We start from the raw sequence: 14,334 nt of genomic DNA, 5'->3' as shown, positions 1-14,334 counted from the left end.
AAAACAAGTGAATCAAAGTTTAAATATTAAGTTGAAAGTTTTAGGGATTCCAACTCCACTCCTAATCCCTTTTACCTTGTCTTTCATGTATTTCATGTCATATTTCATGAACATATATATATACATATATATATATATATTGATTATTACATGTTTGAATTTCTAGATCAGTATTTATTATTCAAAGTCCTTTATTTGTTGCTGGTTGTTAGATAAAATTAGATAGTTGTTAGATTAAAAGGCACCTGTTACATCCATTTAAAGGGAAAAAAACTTAATTTTAAAATTTATATTTATTTCCAGAGACTTTATTTTGGATTTGACTTTTAACCAGGCTACTAAAACATGTGGTCAAAAGAGAATGGTAAAATGAAATACTGAACTTTTGCCTCATTCTAAGTAAGATGTTAAGAGATGGTGTGAGAGTTCTTCACATGGGTTCAGGGAACTTTCTAGAAGTAATGTCTCATACAATAAATCTATTGTTGCTATTTCTCATACTCACTTATGTATTTGTAGTCTAGAGACTGGCATGAGAAAAATCTTAGCCCCTACTTCTTTTTCATATAAAGTAGTTGAAAGAACTAGGACACTATCAAATTCTCTTGAACTTTTTTTGACTCTGAGCTCTGGGTTGCCTATGTTTAGGCTTTATTCTTTTAAAGCACAAACAAATTAATCTATCAGTTAGCAAGGAGTTAAAGTGTTTATTGTGTACCAGACATTATTTTACACTTAAGCATAAAAAAATCCCTTTCTTCAAAGAACTTAAATTCTAGCAAGAGAGGTATTGTTAATCTGTGTGCTGTGTGTGTATACACACATCCATACACACTCACACATCGTATATTTCAAAAGCCTTTTTAAAAATTATAGCTTATTATTTACAAAACATATGCATGGGTAATTTTTTAACATTGATCCTTGCAAAACCTTCTGTTCTAACTTTTCCCCTCCTTTCTTCCACCCTCTCTCTTAAATGGCAGGTAGTCTAACACATGTTAAATCCAGTGTGTGTGTGTGTGTGTGTGTGTGTGTGTGTGTGTGTGTGTGTGTGTGTGTGTGTATACCATTCTCTTGCTGCATAAAGAAAATAGGATCTAGAAAGAAAGAAAAAAACCGGAGAAGGAAAACAAAAATGCAAGCAAACAGTAACAGAAAGAGTGGAAATGCTATGTTGTGATCCACACTCATTTCCCATAGTTCTCTTTTTGGGTGTAGCTTATTCTCTTCTTTACTGAACAATTTGGAACTGTTTTGAATCATCTCATTGTTTAAGAGAGCCACAGCCATCAGAGTTTATCATCATATAGTCTTATTGCCATATATAATGATCTCCTGGTTCTGCTTATTTCACTTAGCATCAATTTATTTCAAAAATTTGGTTCAATTTTAAGCTATTAAACTTAATGTGTATAATCATAATCTACTAAAGTTTAAAACTGAACAAAATTTTAGATTACCCTTTGTAAATATGTGCAGAAAAAAACATTAAATAGAAAGTTGTTGGAATCATAAAAGCTTTAAGAATATTTGTGAGGCAAAGGCCTTGCACACATGGGGATAACTAGTGCAGAGGCAAGGACACAGAAGAGGTGACATATACAAAGAAAAGAAAGGTCACTTTTGATGGACCATTGAGTGAAACAAAGGGACTAATATATAATGAAAGTAGAGAGAGAAGTTTGGACCACATTGAGAAGGATCTGAGTCTGAGTGAGAAATTTATTGGGGAACCATTGAAGTTCACTTAGCAGAGAAACATGGTCAGGTCTGTGCTTAAGGAAAATGATTTTGGCTACTCTGTTTGACTTGGTCTGGAGTGGGAAGAGCCTTGAGATGATAAGACCAATTATGAATTTATTGGATTAATACAGGTGAAAAATGAGAATGGCATTAATTAAGGTGTTGACTGAGAGAAATGAGAAAAAAATATTATAGGGATACCCAGTGTCACATAAAAAATGGCAGAATATATAGACTAACTAGACATATGCTGTGATGGGCAATAAGGAGTTAAGTATAATGGTGAGATTATTTACCTTGAACAGAAATTGAGAAGAGGGGGTCATGGTGGTGGGCGAGGAGAGGAGATGAGTTGTATTTTGGATATGTTGTATTTGAGAGATCTGTGGGACATTCAGCTGGAAATGTATTATCACAGGGTGATGTGGGAGTGAATAAAGCTTGGTAGAGAGACTGAGGTTAGGTAAATATATTTGTGAGTCATCTAAGGGATGCAAGAAGGAGGGGAAAAGGGAAAGTAAGTCTGCCTGACTTTAAGGCCAGTCAGCTCTTTGTCAACTATACCGTGTTACCTCTTATCTCATATATAGCAATGTCCATGAACATGATTAAACAAACTTTTTTTTTTTCAGACGGATCTAGATTATGTCCACAGTGTTGTAGCCATTCTGGAGAAAGAGTAAGTTATTCCTAATTAAAGAATTAAATAATACTTTAATTACAATCTAATTGTCTATTAACCTTTTTTATTCAAAGAAAATATGAAATAGTCCATCTTTCATGTGATATCTTTCTTGATAAAGTTCAAAACATGATGTTAAACTTTATATCATTTATCTGAAGTTACTAGGAAGTAGTTCATATGCCCATAGTACCATCTAGAATACATGTTCAGAAGAGAATCTGCAAGTAGAGGATCTTAAGATTCCTTTTTTATTGAACTGTCAGTAACAATTTTTAATTTTAAAAGCCATGATATTTAGAGAATCCCACTTCTCCTCCCAACCCTATGTCTTACCCATTCAGATTTTGTCCATTTGCCTTCATAAAGGTATGTTGATATTCAGTAAAACATTTTCAATTCAATGCACATTTGTTGAGAGCCTGCTCAGCTCAGACTCTGTTAAGCACTGGGAATACAAATAAGACAAGAGATAGTGCTTTCCCTCAAAGAGCATGCAGTCTAATAGGGGAAGACAGCACATAAAAAGAAGCAGGTGAGGCTGGGGGAGGGGGTGGATGGAGCCAGCTTATCTTGAGATGGGGCAAGTCTAGAACAAGCAAAGGTTCTATCTATTACTCTTTGGTTTTTGACCTAAGCAATTTTCATGACATTATCATTGAAATTTACCCTTAAGGTTTCTATAATTGGACATTTAAGATGTAGTACAATTTCCTTTTTTTTTTTCCCTTCCATCAGAGAAATAATGCTATTTTGCTTATTGTCATTTTGATGAATGAGGTAGATGAACAAATTCATTTAACATATTTATTACAATGATTAATTATTTGTTTTCTATCAAATTTAGTAAGAATGGCAAGAAGAAAAATAAACTAACTTAAATAACTCAGTTGACCTCTCTTTTGATAGATTTTCTACGGAAATCAATTCTGGTTTGATGGAAATAATATCCCCTCCAGCAACTTATTATCCTGACTTTACAAATTTAAAGAAGACATTTGGAGATTCAAAAGAAAGAGTAAAGTAAGCTTTTTAAAAATAACTTAACTTTTGTTGTTTATAAAATACTTGAATATAATTTTTGGATAGCAATATTTGAGGGTATTTTGAATAAAAATAATAAGAACCAACATTTCAAGGACTTTATATAGGTGTTTCAAAACACTTTATACAGATTATTTCACTTGAGCTTCACAAATGGTAAAATAAGTCTTAATGATATTATCTCCATTTTACAGATAAGAAAACTGAGACTCACTGAAGTTAAATGATTTGCTCAAGATGAGATAGTAAATGAGTTTGTTGCCTCTAAATGTCAAGACATAGTATTATTTAAGGTGTTCTGAAGACTTGTATCTATTAATTTACTTTTTCAAAATATGTAACAAAACAAAATAATTCCAAAAGCTCAAACAACAATAATACATTTATTAAGTACCTACTGAATATAGAAAGTATCTAGGTGCTTATGGGTAATAAAAGCTTTAGATAATCTATTAAGTTTTTGACTTTAAATACAATCTAGTTAACTGTAAAATTAGATTTGTAATTTGATTTATCTATTTTACTAGGTCAAGTTTTTTAGATGTTACTTCACTGAATAGAATTAGATAATATTTCTAATGTTTGAATTGCTTGCTTGGTTATTGTGTTCTATTTCATTTAGTATTTATTTAGAGGATACTATATACAACATATTGAATTAAGTAGTGGAGTTTGTTTTGTTGTCATAGCATTTATTATAGAACTTTAACTGCATATTATAGCCCATTTTACAAAGAAGCACACCTATGAACAGGAGAATCCTGATGAGATTCAAATTGAGCCCTATTGTTTTCCTATTTTTGTTCCCTCATCCACACTCCTCTCAATGATTTTTTTGCGTTCACATTGGAGCAGAATTAGTAGAAATATTACTTTACTTAAGTAAACATTTTAATACATTTCCAGAATTTTAAAAAAATTGTTATATTAATGGATATTTTTGTCTTTTTACTCTGGAAATAGGAGAAGTTTTTGAATGGAGAAAAGACTTTTTCTTTAGAGAGAGTTTTGTAGAGAGGGTTGAGGAGAGATTAAACTTTGGTAAACTTTGGTATTTGATTTGCTAAACCAATTTGTACTATAGAATTTTAATTTTAGGTGACTAGGAGAATATTCAGCATCTGGAAGATAGATGTTATACAAAATTAGACAAACTTTTCCAGCAATCATCTGCAGTTATAGCATAGGGCATTGCTTTGAAAACATATTTGCTAGACAATGTAAATCTTAGGGTTAGGAAAGACTTCTAATATAGAAAATCTGGCCTAAGGCTTATTTTTTTTAGATTAAATTTTATTTTAAAAACATTACCAAGGATTTTTTTTTCTTCCCCTCTCTCCTTCACCCACAGCAAAAAAAGAAAGAAAAACAAAAACTTTGTAACAAATGTATATAGTTAAAGAAAACATCAGCCATGTTCAAAAATGTGTACTTTTTGCTTCATATTAGTCCATCACCTTTCTATCACTAAGAGGGTAGTATTCTTCATCATTGTTCCTTTGGAATCGTGATTGATCACTTTTTCATTTGGATTTCTTGTTTTTGTTTTTCTGCAAGGCAGTTGGGGTTAAGTAACTTGCCCAGGTACACAGTAGGAAACATTAAGTGCCTGAGGCCACATTTGAGCTCAGGTCCTCCTGACTCCAGGACCAGTGCTCTCTCCACTGTGCCACTTAGCTGCCCTCTCAGAGTTAGTCTTTCAAAATGTTTAAATTTTACAATGTGGATGTTATAATATAAATTCTTCTTCTGATTTAGCTTGTTTCACTTTGTATTACACCATATAGGTCTTCCCAGGTTTCTTTGAAACTATCTTTCTCTCAGCAATAATAATCTATTACATTCATAAACCATAATTTGTTCATCTATTCCCCATTTGATAGGTAACCCTCTTATTTTCTAGTATATTGCTACTATAAAAGAACTGCTATGAAGGTTATTGTATATTTGGAACTATTTCTTCTTTCTTTGATCCCTTTGGAGAATAGATTATTAGTGGTTTTCATAATGGATAGATAAATTTACAGCTTTACCAGCAATACATCAGTATCCTGTTTTCCCACAGATCCTTCAGCATTTTGTCAGTTTCTTTTTTTTCTTTAATTTTTTTGATATAAAGTGTGTGAGGTGGAACTTAAGTGTTCCTTTCATTTACATTGGTTTTTGACTAATCATATCCTTTGGCCATTTATTAGTTGAGAAACGTTTTTATTCTTAAAAACTGATTCTGTTATTTATATATCTTTGAAATGAATCTTTTTTTTCAGAAGAACTTGCTGAAAAAGTGTTTTCCCAGTTAATAGTTTTCCTTCTATTTTACTTTCTTTGGTTTTGTTTGTACAAATTTTGTTATTAAATCTGTCCTTTTTATCTTTTGTACTCTTCTCTGTACCTTGTTTGGTCATGATCTCTTCCTCTTCCATTGATCTGAAAGGGAAATTCTTCCTTATTCTTTTAATTTGTTTAGGATAGGACCTTTTGTGTCTAGATCATGTATCCATTCAGACCTTTTGTTGGAATTTAGTGTGAGGTGTTGATCTAACCCTGATTTCTTTCAGATTCCTGCCTAGTTTTCCTAGTAGTTTATCAAATGAGTCCTTACTATAATAGCCAGGATCTTTGGGTTTGTCAAATTGTAGATTTTTTTTGTGTATTTGCTTCTATATGTTGTATATTTAATCTGTTTCATTGGTCTCCCTTTCTGTTTGTTTGTTTTTTTTAGTCAGTATCTAATTATTTTGATGATTGCTTTTTTGAGGTATAATTGAGATCTCTTGTTGCAAACCCTGCTTCTTTCCCACTTTTTTCCCATTATTTTCTCTGAGATTCTCAAATTTTTGTTCTTCTAGTTGAAATTTTTTTTCTGTTTCTTTAATCACCTCAAGGTTAAGTTAACGGATGTTTATCTTTCTTAATTTTATCCATCCCAAACTGAATATTTTTGGGGCATGATTTTGATTCCTTTTTTCTCCCCAAAGCTTACACCAGTCATATAAAGGTATAGAGTACTTTGAAACTTCATGCTTGTATATAGTGAATATTCTATTCAACAAAAGAGTCTGAAGTTACTGGATTTGAACATTGATTAGAATTCAGAAAAGAATTGACTGTATCTTAAAAAACAAGAAATTACCGATTACTAGTGTGATAGTCATATCAGAATCAGCTTGTAGGCAAATCATTAATTTATAGACCAGCTCAAGTAAATCAAAAGTAAATATTATACTTTGAAGAAAGTATAAAGATAAGAAGACATGTAATATAATGAAAGGAGCTCTAATCAGACCTATTTAAACTAATGTAAACTTAGAAAAATAGAAATTGGACAGGTGTTACATATGTCGATCAAATCTGTCATTAAAGTTTAACTTAAAGAAGAAGTCAATCCTGAAACTTAGAAAACTAATAGAACTCAGACGTTTCATCAGCCTATAAAACCTGAATCTCCTTAGGTGATAGGTTATAGCTAGGGATAACCATTGTGTAGAATAAAGTTTATTTACAGGTCATTCCAAAAGAGGATGGGGGAATCCTGAGCAAGCAGTATTGTTTCACATAATAATGAAAAGCAATTGAGAAATTGTGCCTGCAGAGAGCTTAGCTTAGTGAGAGAGCTAACTAAATCATATAATCTTGAAGAAAAATTATAAGTAAAACTTCAAGAAATACAACTAATTTAAAAGTGGAACTGATCAGTGGACATTTGTAATCTCTTTACATTAACTACAATAGTTGAAATCCTATCACAATTGAACTTGTACCTCAGTTTTTGATGTCATATAAAAATTTGAGGTAGCTCAAATAAAAAGACATTCAAGGAATAATTTTCAAGATATCTTGGAAAGGAAGAATTTCATTAAAATACTAAAAAACAACCAAAGATGATGCTTTTTAATACTTCTGTGCCTTCTCTCCTGCTTTTTTTCTATCCCTGTAACCAAGAAGATATCAGTAATTATTAACTGAACTGATATATCAAATTTCTTAATAAATTATTTTCTGCAATAAAACACATCCTAGTCTGAGAAATGGAGAAAATTAAAATGTTCAACTACATTTAGAATCGAATGCTTTCAAAATCAAAATGGTGTAGACTAATAGTGTGAAATCATAATCATATTTGGTATTGTTACAAAATAGAAAAGTATAGTGAAATAGACTAGATGAGATGAGGAAGCGCTAGAAGTTAATGAATTTGTAGCTCAGGTATCCAATAACTCCCAAGAAGGAAGTCTTGGAGAAGGGGCTACCTTTTTTGCAGAAGAATTCCTGGGAAAACTGGAACGTAGCTTGGTATAGAACCTAAGTTTAGATTGGTATTTTATATACTAAACTCTAAAAGGATTTCTGATCAAAATATGGAAGGGTACATTATTTAAAAAAAAAAATTAGGGAAGTAGCTTTTATAGCTGTAGCTTAGGTCAGTTCACAACCAAAGGATATATAAGAAATTATAAAAGGAAAAAAAAAACAGGCAGTTTCAGTTATATATAATTTTTTAAACTTTGGCAAGAACAAAATTAGTCCAGGTAGAATAAGAAGAAAAGCTGTCAATTGGGAGAAAACCTTTGCATCATTTATCTCTGGCATCACTAATAAAAGTCATTGATATATGATGATACATAGCATATGGACATAATCTATAAGACTCAGAGCCATTTCCCAATAGATAAGTAAATGATCAAAGTTAATAAAATTTTTTTAAAGGAGAAATACCTCACATCCCTAATATTAAGAGAAATGCAAATTGTATTATCTTGATGAAGATAATAACAGTTGACATTTTTATAGGTCTTTTAAGAACTATAAAATCTTAATTAATAAATTAATAATAAAACAGTAATCAGTATTAGAGAAGCTATAAGAAGTCAGGCATATATATATGCATTGTTGGTAGAGCTGTGAGGAATCATTCTAGAATTACATGAAAAGAATTGTCCATACCCTTTGGCCAAGTGATCCTATCAGAGAAGTAAGTCCATGGCAGGAAGATCCCATTTATACCAAAATAATTAATAGCTAACATTTAAATAGTACTTTCAGGTTTACAGAACCTTTACTTTTTAATATTTGTAAAATATTCTCTATAGCACATTTTGTAGTACCCAAGTAAGTGCTAAAAATACTTTTATCAATTGAAGAATGACTGAAAAAATTGTGGTATGGAATAGTCCCGTCATAATGAAAGTATGAGGAATTCAGAGAAACATAGGAATGTATGAACTAGAAAGAGAATCTACTCATTGACTATGATAATGAAAGTAAAACACTGAAAGAAAACAGAAATTGGTCTGATACTTGGTTCCAAAGGAACGATGATGAAACATATTTGCCTCTTTCCAGGAGAAAGTGGTGGGTTATAGGTATGGAATGTTACATATGTAATTATTCTTGGCTTTGTTTGTACAAAAGGGCCCTTGAAAGAAAGTGTATCCTATAACCTTATACAAAATTGAAATACATGTTTTCAGTGATGTTCAGTAATCCTGAGTTATATTAGTGTCAAATGAGACTTTATGAATATATATATATATATATATATATATATATATATATATATATATATATATATATAATGATCACTATTTTCTCCTTATTTCCAGATTCATTATATATAACTACACATTTTTAATTATTTTATGTGTTTAATATCTTAGTGGATGTGCTGTATACATTCCAAAAAAAAATTCTCTGTTAATAGTATGAGTTCATAAGTTCCTTTTTATAGGCAATATTTTAGTAATTGTGTCAAGTAGGGAAAAAAAAAAAGCCCAAAAAACAATCATACTTCCTCAGGGGAAATTCATGACTATTTTAAATAAATTGATTTAGTCATCCATCATGGAAAATCAAGTGAATCTAAAATAATTTTTTCCCAGACTCTGAAAAGTAGATATGTTGAGTTAGTCTATTAGGATATGTATATTTTCATTTTTTTTCACATGAGGATGAGTTGGCTAGGGATTCAGAATAAAGATCAATTTTGCCTGTATTTGGGAAATTGTTTGGTAATGTCACTTATCCCATCATGCATAATGCTGTCACAGAATCTCTCCTTCATACCACTCCAATGAAATCAGATTTATCTAAACATACAATTCCCAAACCTGTAGCATTCTCAGTATGGAATAGTTTATATTTAGAATGTTTTTGTGGAAGATAGTTGAAAAAATATAAAATAATATAAATAATATAAATGTCCATTAACAAACACGAACAGTTTATATATATATCTGCAAGAAAAAAGTTCAGATATACAAATAGAGGTTTGTTTTATTATTGCACTGTGATTCAGAGAATGCTGCTGTGACTATTTTATATGTGTTTTTTTTTTTGGCTTAAATCCTATGCAATTTTGATTTTTTTCTAAACCTGCCTTGATTTTTGATGTTGTTCAAATAATCTCTTTCCAAGGCAAAATTTACAGTGATGATCTTAGTCTTTCATCGATCTGTGCACTTTATTTTAGCTGTCTGCTTGTTGTAGGATAAAATTTTCTAACTTGTTTGGTGCCTATTCTCTGATTATCTCCATCCTAAGTACATAAAAGAAGGAAGAATTGTTGATTCATTTGGGCAAAGTTGGTTTATTTTGCCAAGGTGTATTAGAGTCTATAGCTCTGACCCCACTCAAAGTTTCCCTCCACTGACTAACTAGTTATGAAAAAGAGAAATACTAAATTAATTCTTTGAAACTTTTCAAAAAGTTAAGAAAGCAAATCAGAAATATTACAAAATCCATCTTAACTCACAATTTGAGAACTGAATATGAATTTAACTTGAACCTGATCAAGTGAGCTCTTTTCCACTAATGGAGTGGAACATAAGTATTTTATAAAATTCCACGTTTAATTTCTAATTCATGTTTTTGATGACTTTTTTATTTCAGGTGGAGGACAAAGCAAAACTTGGATTATTGTTTTCTTATGATGTATGCTCAGGAAAAAGGCATTTATTACATTCAGGTAGTGTGTTTTTAAAAGAATTATTTGTAGGATAGTTTTGTAAAATAAAAAAAGAAGAATTTATAAGCATAATCTTGATACAGCAAGAAGGTTATAAAAAGCCATTTAAAATGTATAATTTCATTTCCATCTTATAAATTCTAAATTTTCCTTAAGAGGTAGGTTTAAACATTTAAAAACTTGTAGTCCTCTTTTTATTTGTTAAAATGTCATAAATTTTAAAACAACATTGAAGTAAAATGCCTTCAAAACTACTACTTTGTAATTTATGATAACAGACAAGGTCTGGACTAAAGTTTATCTTTGCTTTAAATTAATAAAAATAAAAATTAATGCTTTTTAAGAGCTTTTGATTGCATCAGTATATTTAAAACACTTAAGGGTGCTAACTTTTATCAGTTTCCCTCTTATGTTCTAGAACAAAGATGTCAAACTCTTGGCCTTCTCTCAGCACTCCTGAATGGAGCCAAAACCAGATTAAAAGATAATTGGAAATTGTTAATTAAAATAAATAAAAGTACAATACAACATAAATATTGTTAAATTGTGGTTTTCAAAGTCAGTATGTGGCCAGCAGGAATCGGCTTTTTTTTGAGTTTGACATCAATGCTCTACAACAAAGTTTCTTAAACTATGGGTTGCAACTCCATATGGAGTCATATAATTAAATGTGGGGGTCACAAACTTATGATTTATTATCAGTATATATATTTTTGTATACCTGTTTTATATACATCTATACCTAGGGTTGCATAAAAATTTCTTGGGCAAAAAGGAATTCATGAGTGGAAAAACTTTAAGAAGCTGTGGTCTATCTAGACTTAACTGAGTTAGCCTCATAGAAGATTGAAATGTAGGGTGACATTTAGGTGACTTGGGTTCTAGTTCCAGTTATTTTACTGATTTGCTTTGTGAGCTATATCAAATAACATAGAGTTTCTGGATTTTAATCTTCTCAATTGTAAAATAAGGGCATTGAACTAAGTTCATCTTTTGGATCAATTACAGTTGTAAAAATAATGAAACTGTTCTGTGTTTTATGAACAACTATCCATTAGGCATTGATCTTATTTATTTGTTAACGCATACTCCTGAGGTTTTCAAAAATACTTTTTTAAAGTCAAGTTTGAGGTCCTATATATTTTTTATAGTAATAAAATTGCATTTCTTTAAAATGTTTATTATTTTAATTGGTCTTCTCCCCAGTAGTGTAAATTAGTGAGATTTTATTCTATGAGATTATAAAACAAATTCAGCTTAGACTCTTAGGTAGCCTTATGTAGCCATTAACTTATGGTATTGGTATAATAGAACTTGTGACTGAAGAAATAATGGGCAAGAGCACATAATGTTCAACTGTCTTGATCTGTGTGAGTAGTTGCTGTGGGAGTTCACAGCAGATCATAATCTTTGTCAGTAGGCCTCCAATACTTCTAGGATAAATTCCTTTGGCAGTTGTGGCACTCTGGTGGCAGCATTTATACAATCCTGCTGCTTTTACTATGATAGATAGTAATATAGATAATAGATAGATCGTCTCATGAATAACCTTGCTATTATTACACAAATATTCCTGTAATGCATAGCTTGTAGATTATGCCTAAGTTCTTAGATCAAGTTTATTCTTTGCTTATCATCCTCCAGAAAAAAATAGTCCAGTTGAGTTTTCTCCTTTGTGTCTCTAGGTTTTTGTAGTCATTCTTGTTCACTGATAACTGCAAACATACTTAGTATATCAGTCACTATTTTTGTGATTCTAGGCAAGTCAATTTTTTTTTGGTTAAAGTTTTTATTAATGTTTTTTATTTTTATACCATAGAACTTTTATTTTCCTCTTGAAACAACCTCATTGACCCTTCCTCAAGAAAAAGAAAAACAGTTAAGCAGAACCAAACAACAAGAATAACCATAGATAATGGCAAATACCAAATTCCATATCCATAGTCTCTTAGCTCTATACTGAGAGAAGAGAGATATTTTATTATTAGCTCTCTCAGACTGAAATTGCTTCTTTTAATTAAATAAGGTAGCTATCTTTCAGTGTTATTTTCATTGACATTATTGTAGGCAGTGTATATATTTTTCTCTAGTTCAGCTTATTGTGCTCTGCATTTGTTGACACAAGTCTTGGGATGTTTCTCTGAATTACTTTATTCATAATTTCTTATAACACAGTAATACTTCATTACATTCATATACCAGAATAACAAAAGTTACTCCTCAAGGTATAGATACTTCACTTTTCTTCAGTATTTTACTATTACCAAACTTTCTGATATTAATATTTTGATACATTTCTATCTTTGCCTTCCTTGCAATTATTCAGAGTAGTGGAATGCCTAAGTCAACAGGTATAAACTTTTTGGTGATTTTTCTCCCATAATTCCAAATTATTTTCCAGAATAATTGGACCAATTCACAGTTTTTCCAATAGTATGTGGGCATACTATGTGGGCCTACCTTCCACAGTCCTTGCATTGCTAACTATGATAATTTTTAAAAATCATCTTTGCCATTTTGAAGGGTGGGAACTAGAGTTACTTCCATTTGACTAGTTTTTTAAAAATTTATTTTAGAAACTAATAGAAAGTTTATTCTTGTTTTTTTTACATGTAATATTTTTACTCTCCTCAGTTGCATGTAAAACATTTTTTATATTAAAAAAACCTTTGAGTTCTAGATTTCCTCCCTTAAAGAAGGGAAGTTCTTATGTGAAGTTATGCAAAACATTTCCATAAAAGCCTTATTGTGAAAGAATACATAGATTTCTATCCCCCCCCAAAAAAAGACAGATAAAGTTTTAAAAAGAAAGAGTATCCTGCAATCTATATTCAGACAAAATCAGTTCTTTCTCTGGATGTGAGTAGCATTTTTCATCATATGTACTTCAGAGTACTCATGGATCACTGTATTGTTGAGAATAGCAAAGTCATTCGTACCTAGTTGATCATTTCACAATCTTGCTATTAATTTTTACACAATACATTTCATTTTGCTTGAATTCATGGAGAACTTTCCAGATTTATATGAGAGCATCCTAGTCACTGTTTCCCATAAAATAGTAATATTCCATCATAATCATATACCACAGTTTATTTAGCCATTTCCCAATTCAATTTCTAATTCTATGATCTGAAAAGAAAGTGTTATATTTTTGTATGTATAGGTCTTTTACCTTTTTTTCTTTTTCAAAAAATTTTTTTAGGATTCATGTCTAGTAGTGGTATTGTTAGGTCAAAGTATATTCATGATTTTATAGTTCTTTGAGCACAGTTCATACCTTTTGATTACTTATCAATTGAAGAATGATTTTCTTTTTATAACTTTGACTTAATTCTGGTACATTTGAGAAATGAAGCCTTCATCAGAGAAACTTCCTTAAAAATTCTTTACCCAATTATTATTGCTAACTGCATTTCTTCCCCGTTTATTCTCTCTTTCCTTTCATCCTCCCCTTTTCCTCCCCCTCTTCTCCAGTGTAAAAGCTTTTTCTTGCCTTTTATAATGGCATTCTACCTGTCTCCCATTCTCCTAGTGCATTCCTCTCTCACCCTTTAATTTTATTTTTTTAGATATTATTCCTTCATATTCAACTCACACCTGTGCCTTGTGTCTATATATACATTTTTAACTGCTATAATAATGAAAAAGTTCTTATGAGTTACAAGGATCATCCTCCCATGTAGGAATGTAAACAGATAAACCTCATTAAGTCTCTTATAGCCTTTTCCTGGTCATCTCCTCATGGTTCTCCTGAATCCTACATTTGAAAATCAGTTTTTAAAAATTCTGTTTTAGTCATTTCATCATGAATGCTTGAAAGTCCTCTATTTCATTGAATTTCCTTTCTTCCTCTAAAAGATTATACTCAGTTTTGCTGAGTAAATGATTCTTAGTT

General features: G+C 30.8%; 1 protein-coding gene across 1 annotated transcript in view; it reads left to right on the top strand.

Annotated features, from left to right (window-relative positions):
• MGAT4A (alpha-1,3-mannosyl-glycoprotein 4-beta-N-acetylglucosaminyltransferase A) overlaps positions 1-14,334 on the top strand; it is a 127,373-nt gene that overhangs the window by 88,948 nt on the left and 24,091 nt on the right. Inside the window, exons 6-8 of the mRNA XM_074300352.1 lie at positions 2,379-2,425; positions 3,338-3,451; positions 10,361-10,436. Coding sequence (XP_074156453.1) covers positions 2,379-2,425; positions 3,338-3,451; positions 10,361-10,436 — 237 coding nt within the window. The remainder of the gene's footprint in view (positions 1-2,378; positions 2,426-3,337; positions 3,452-10,360; positions 10,437-14,334) is intronic.

Source organism: Sminthopsis crassicaudata, chromosome 3, assembly GCF_048593235.1.
Source record: "Sminthopsis crassicaudata isolate SCR6 chromosome 3, ASM4859323v1, whole genome shotgun sequence".
In the NCBI taxonomy this organism is placed as follows: Eukaryota; Metazoa; Chordata; class Mammalia; order Dasyuromorphia; family Dasyuridae; genus Sminthopsis; species Sminthopsis crassicaudata.
Note: the sequence above shows the minus strand (reverse complement) of the source record. Positions and strands in the feature narration are given on the sequence as shown.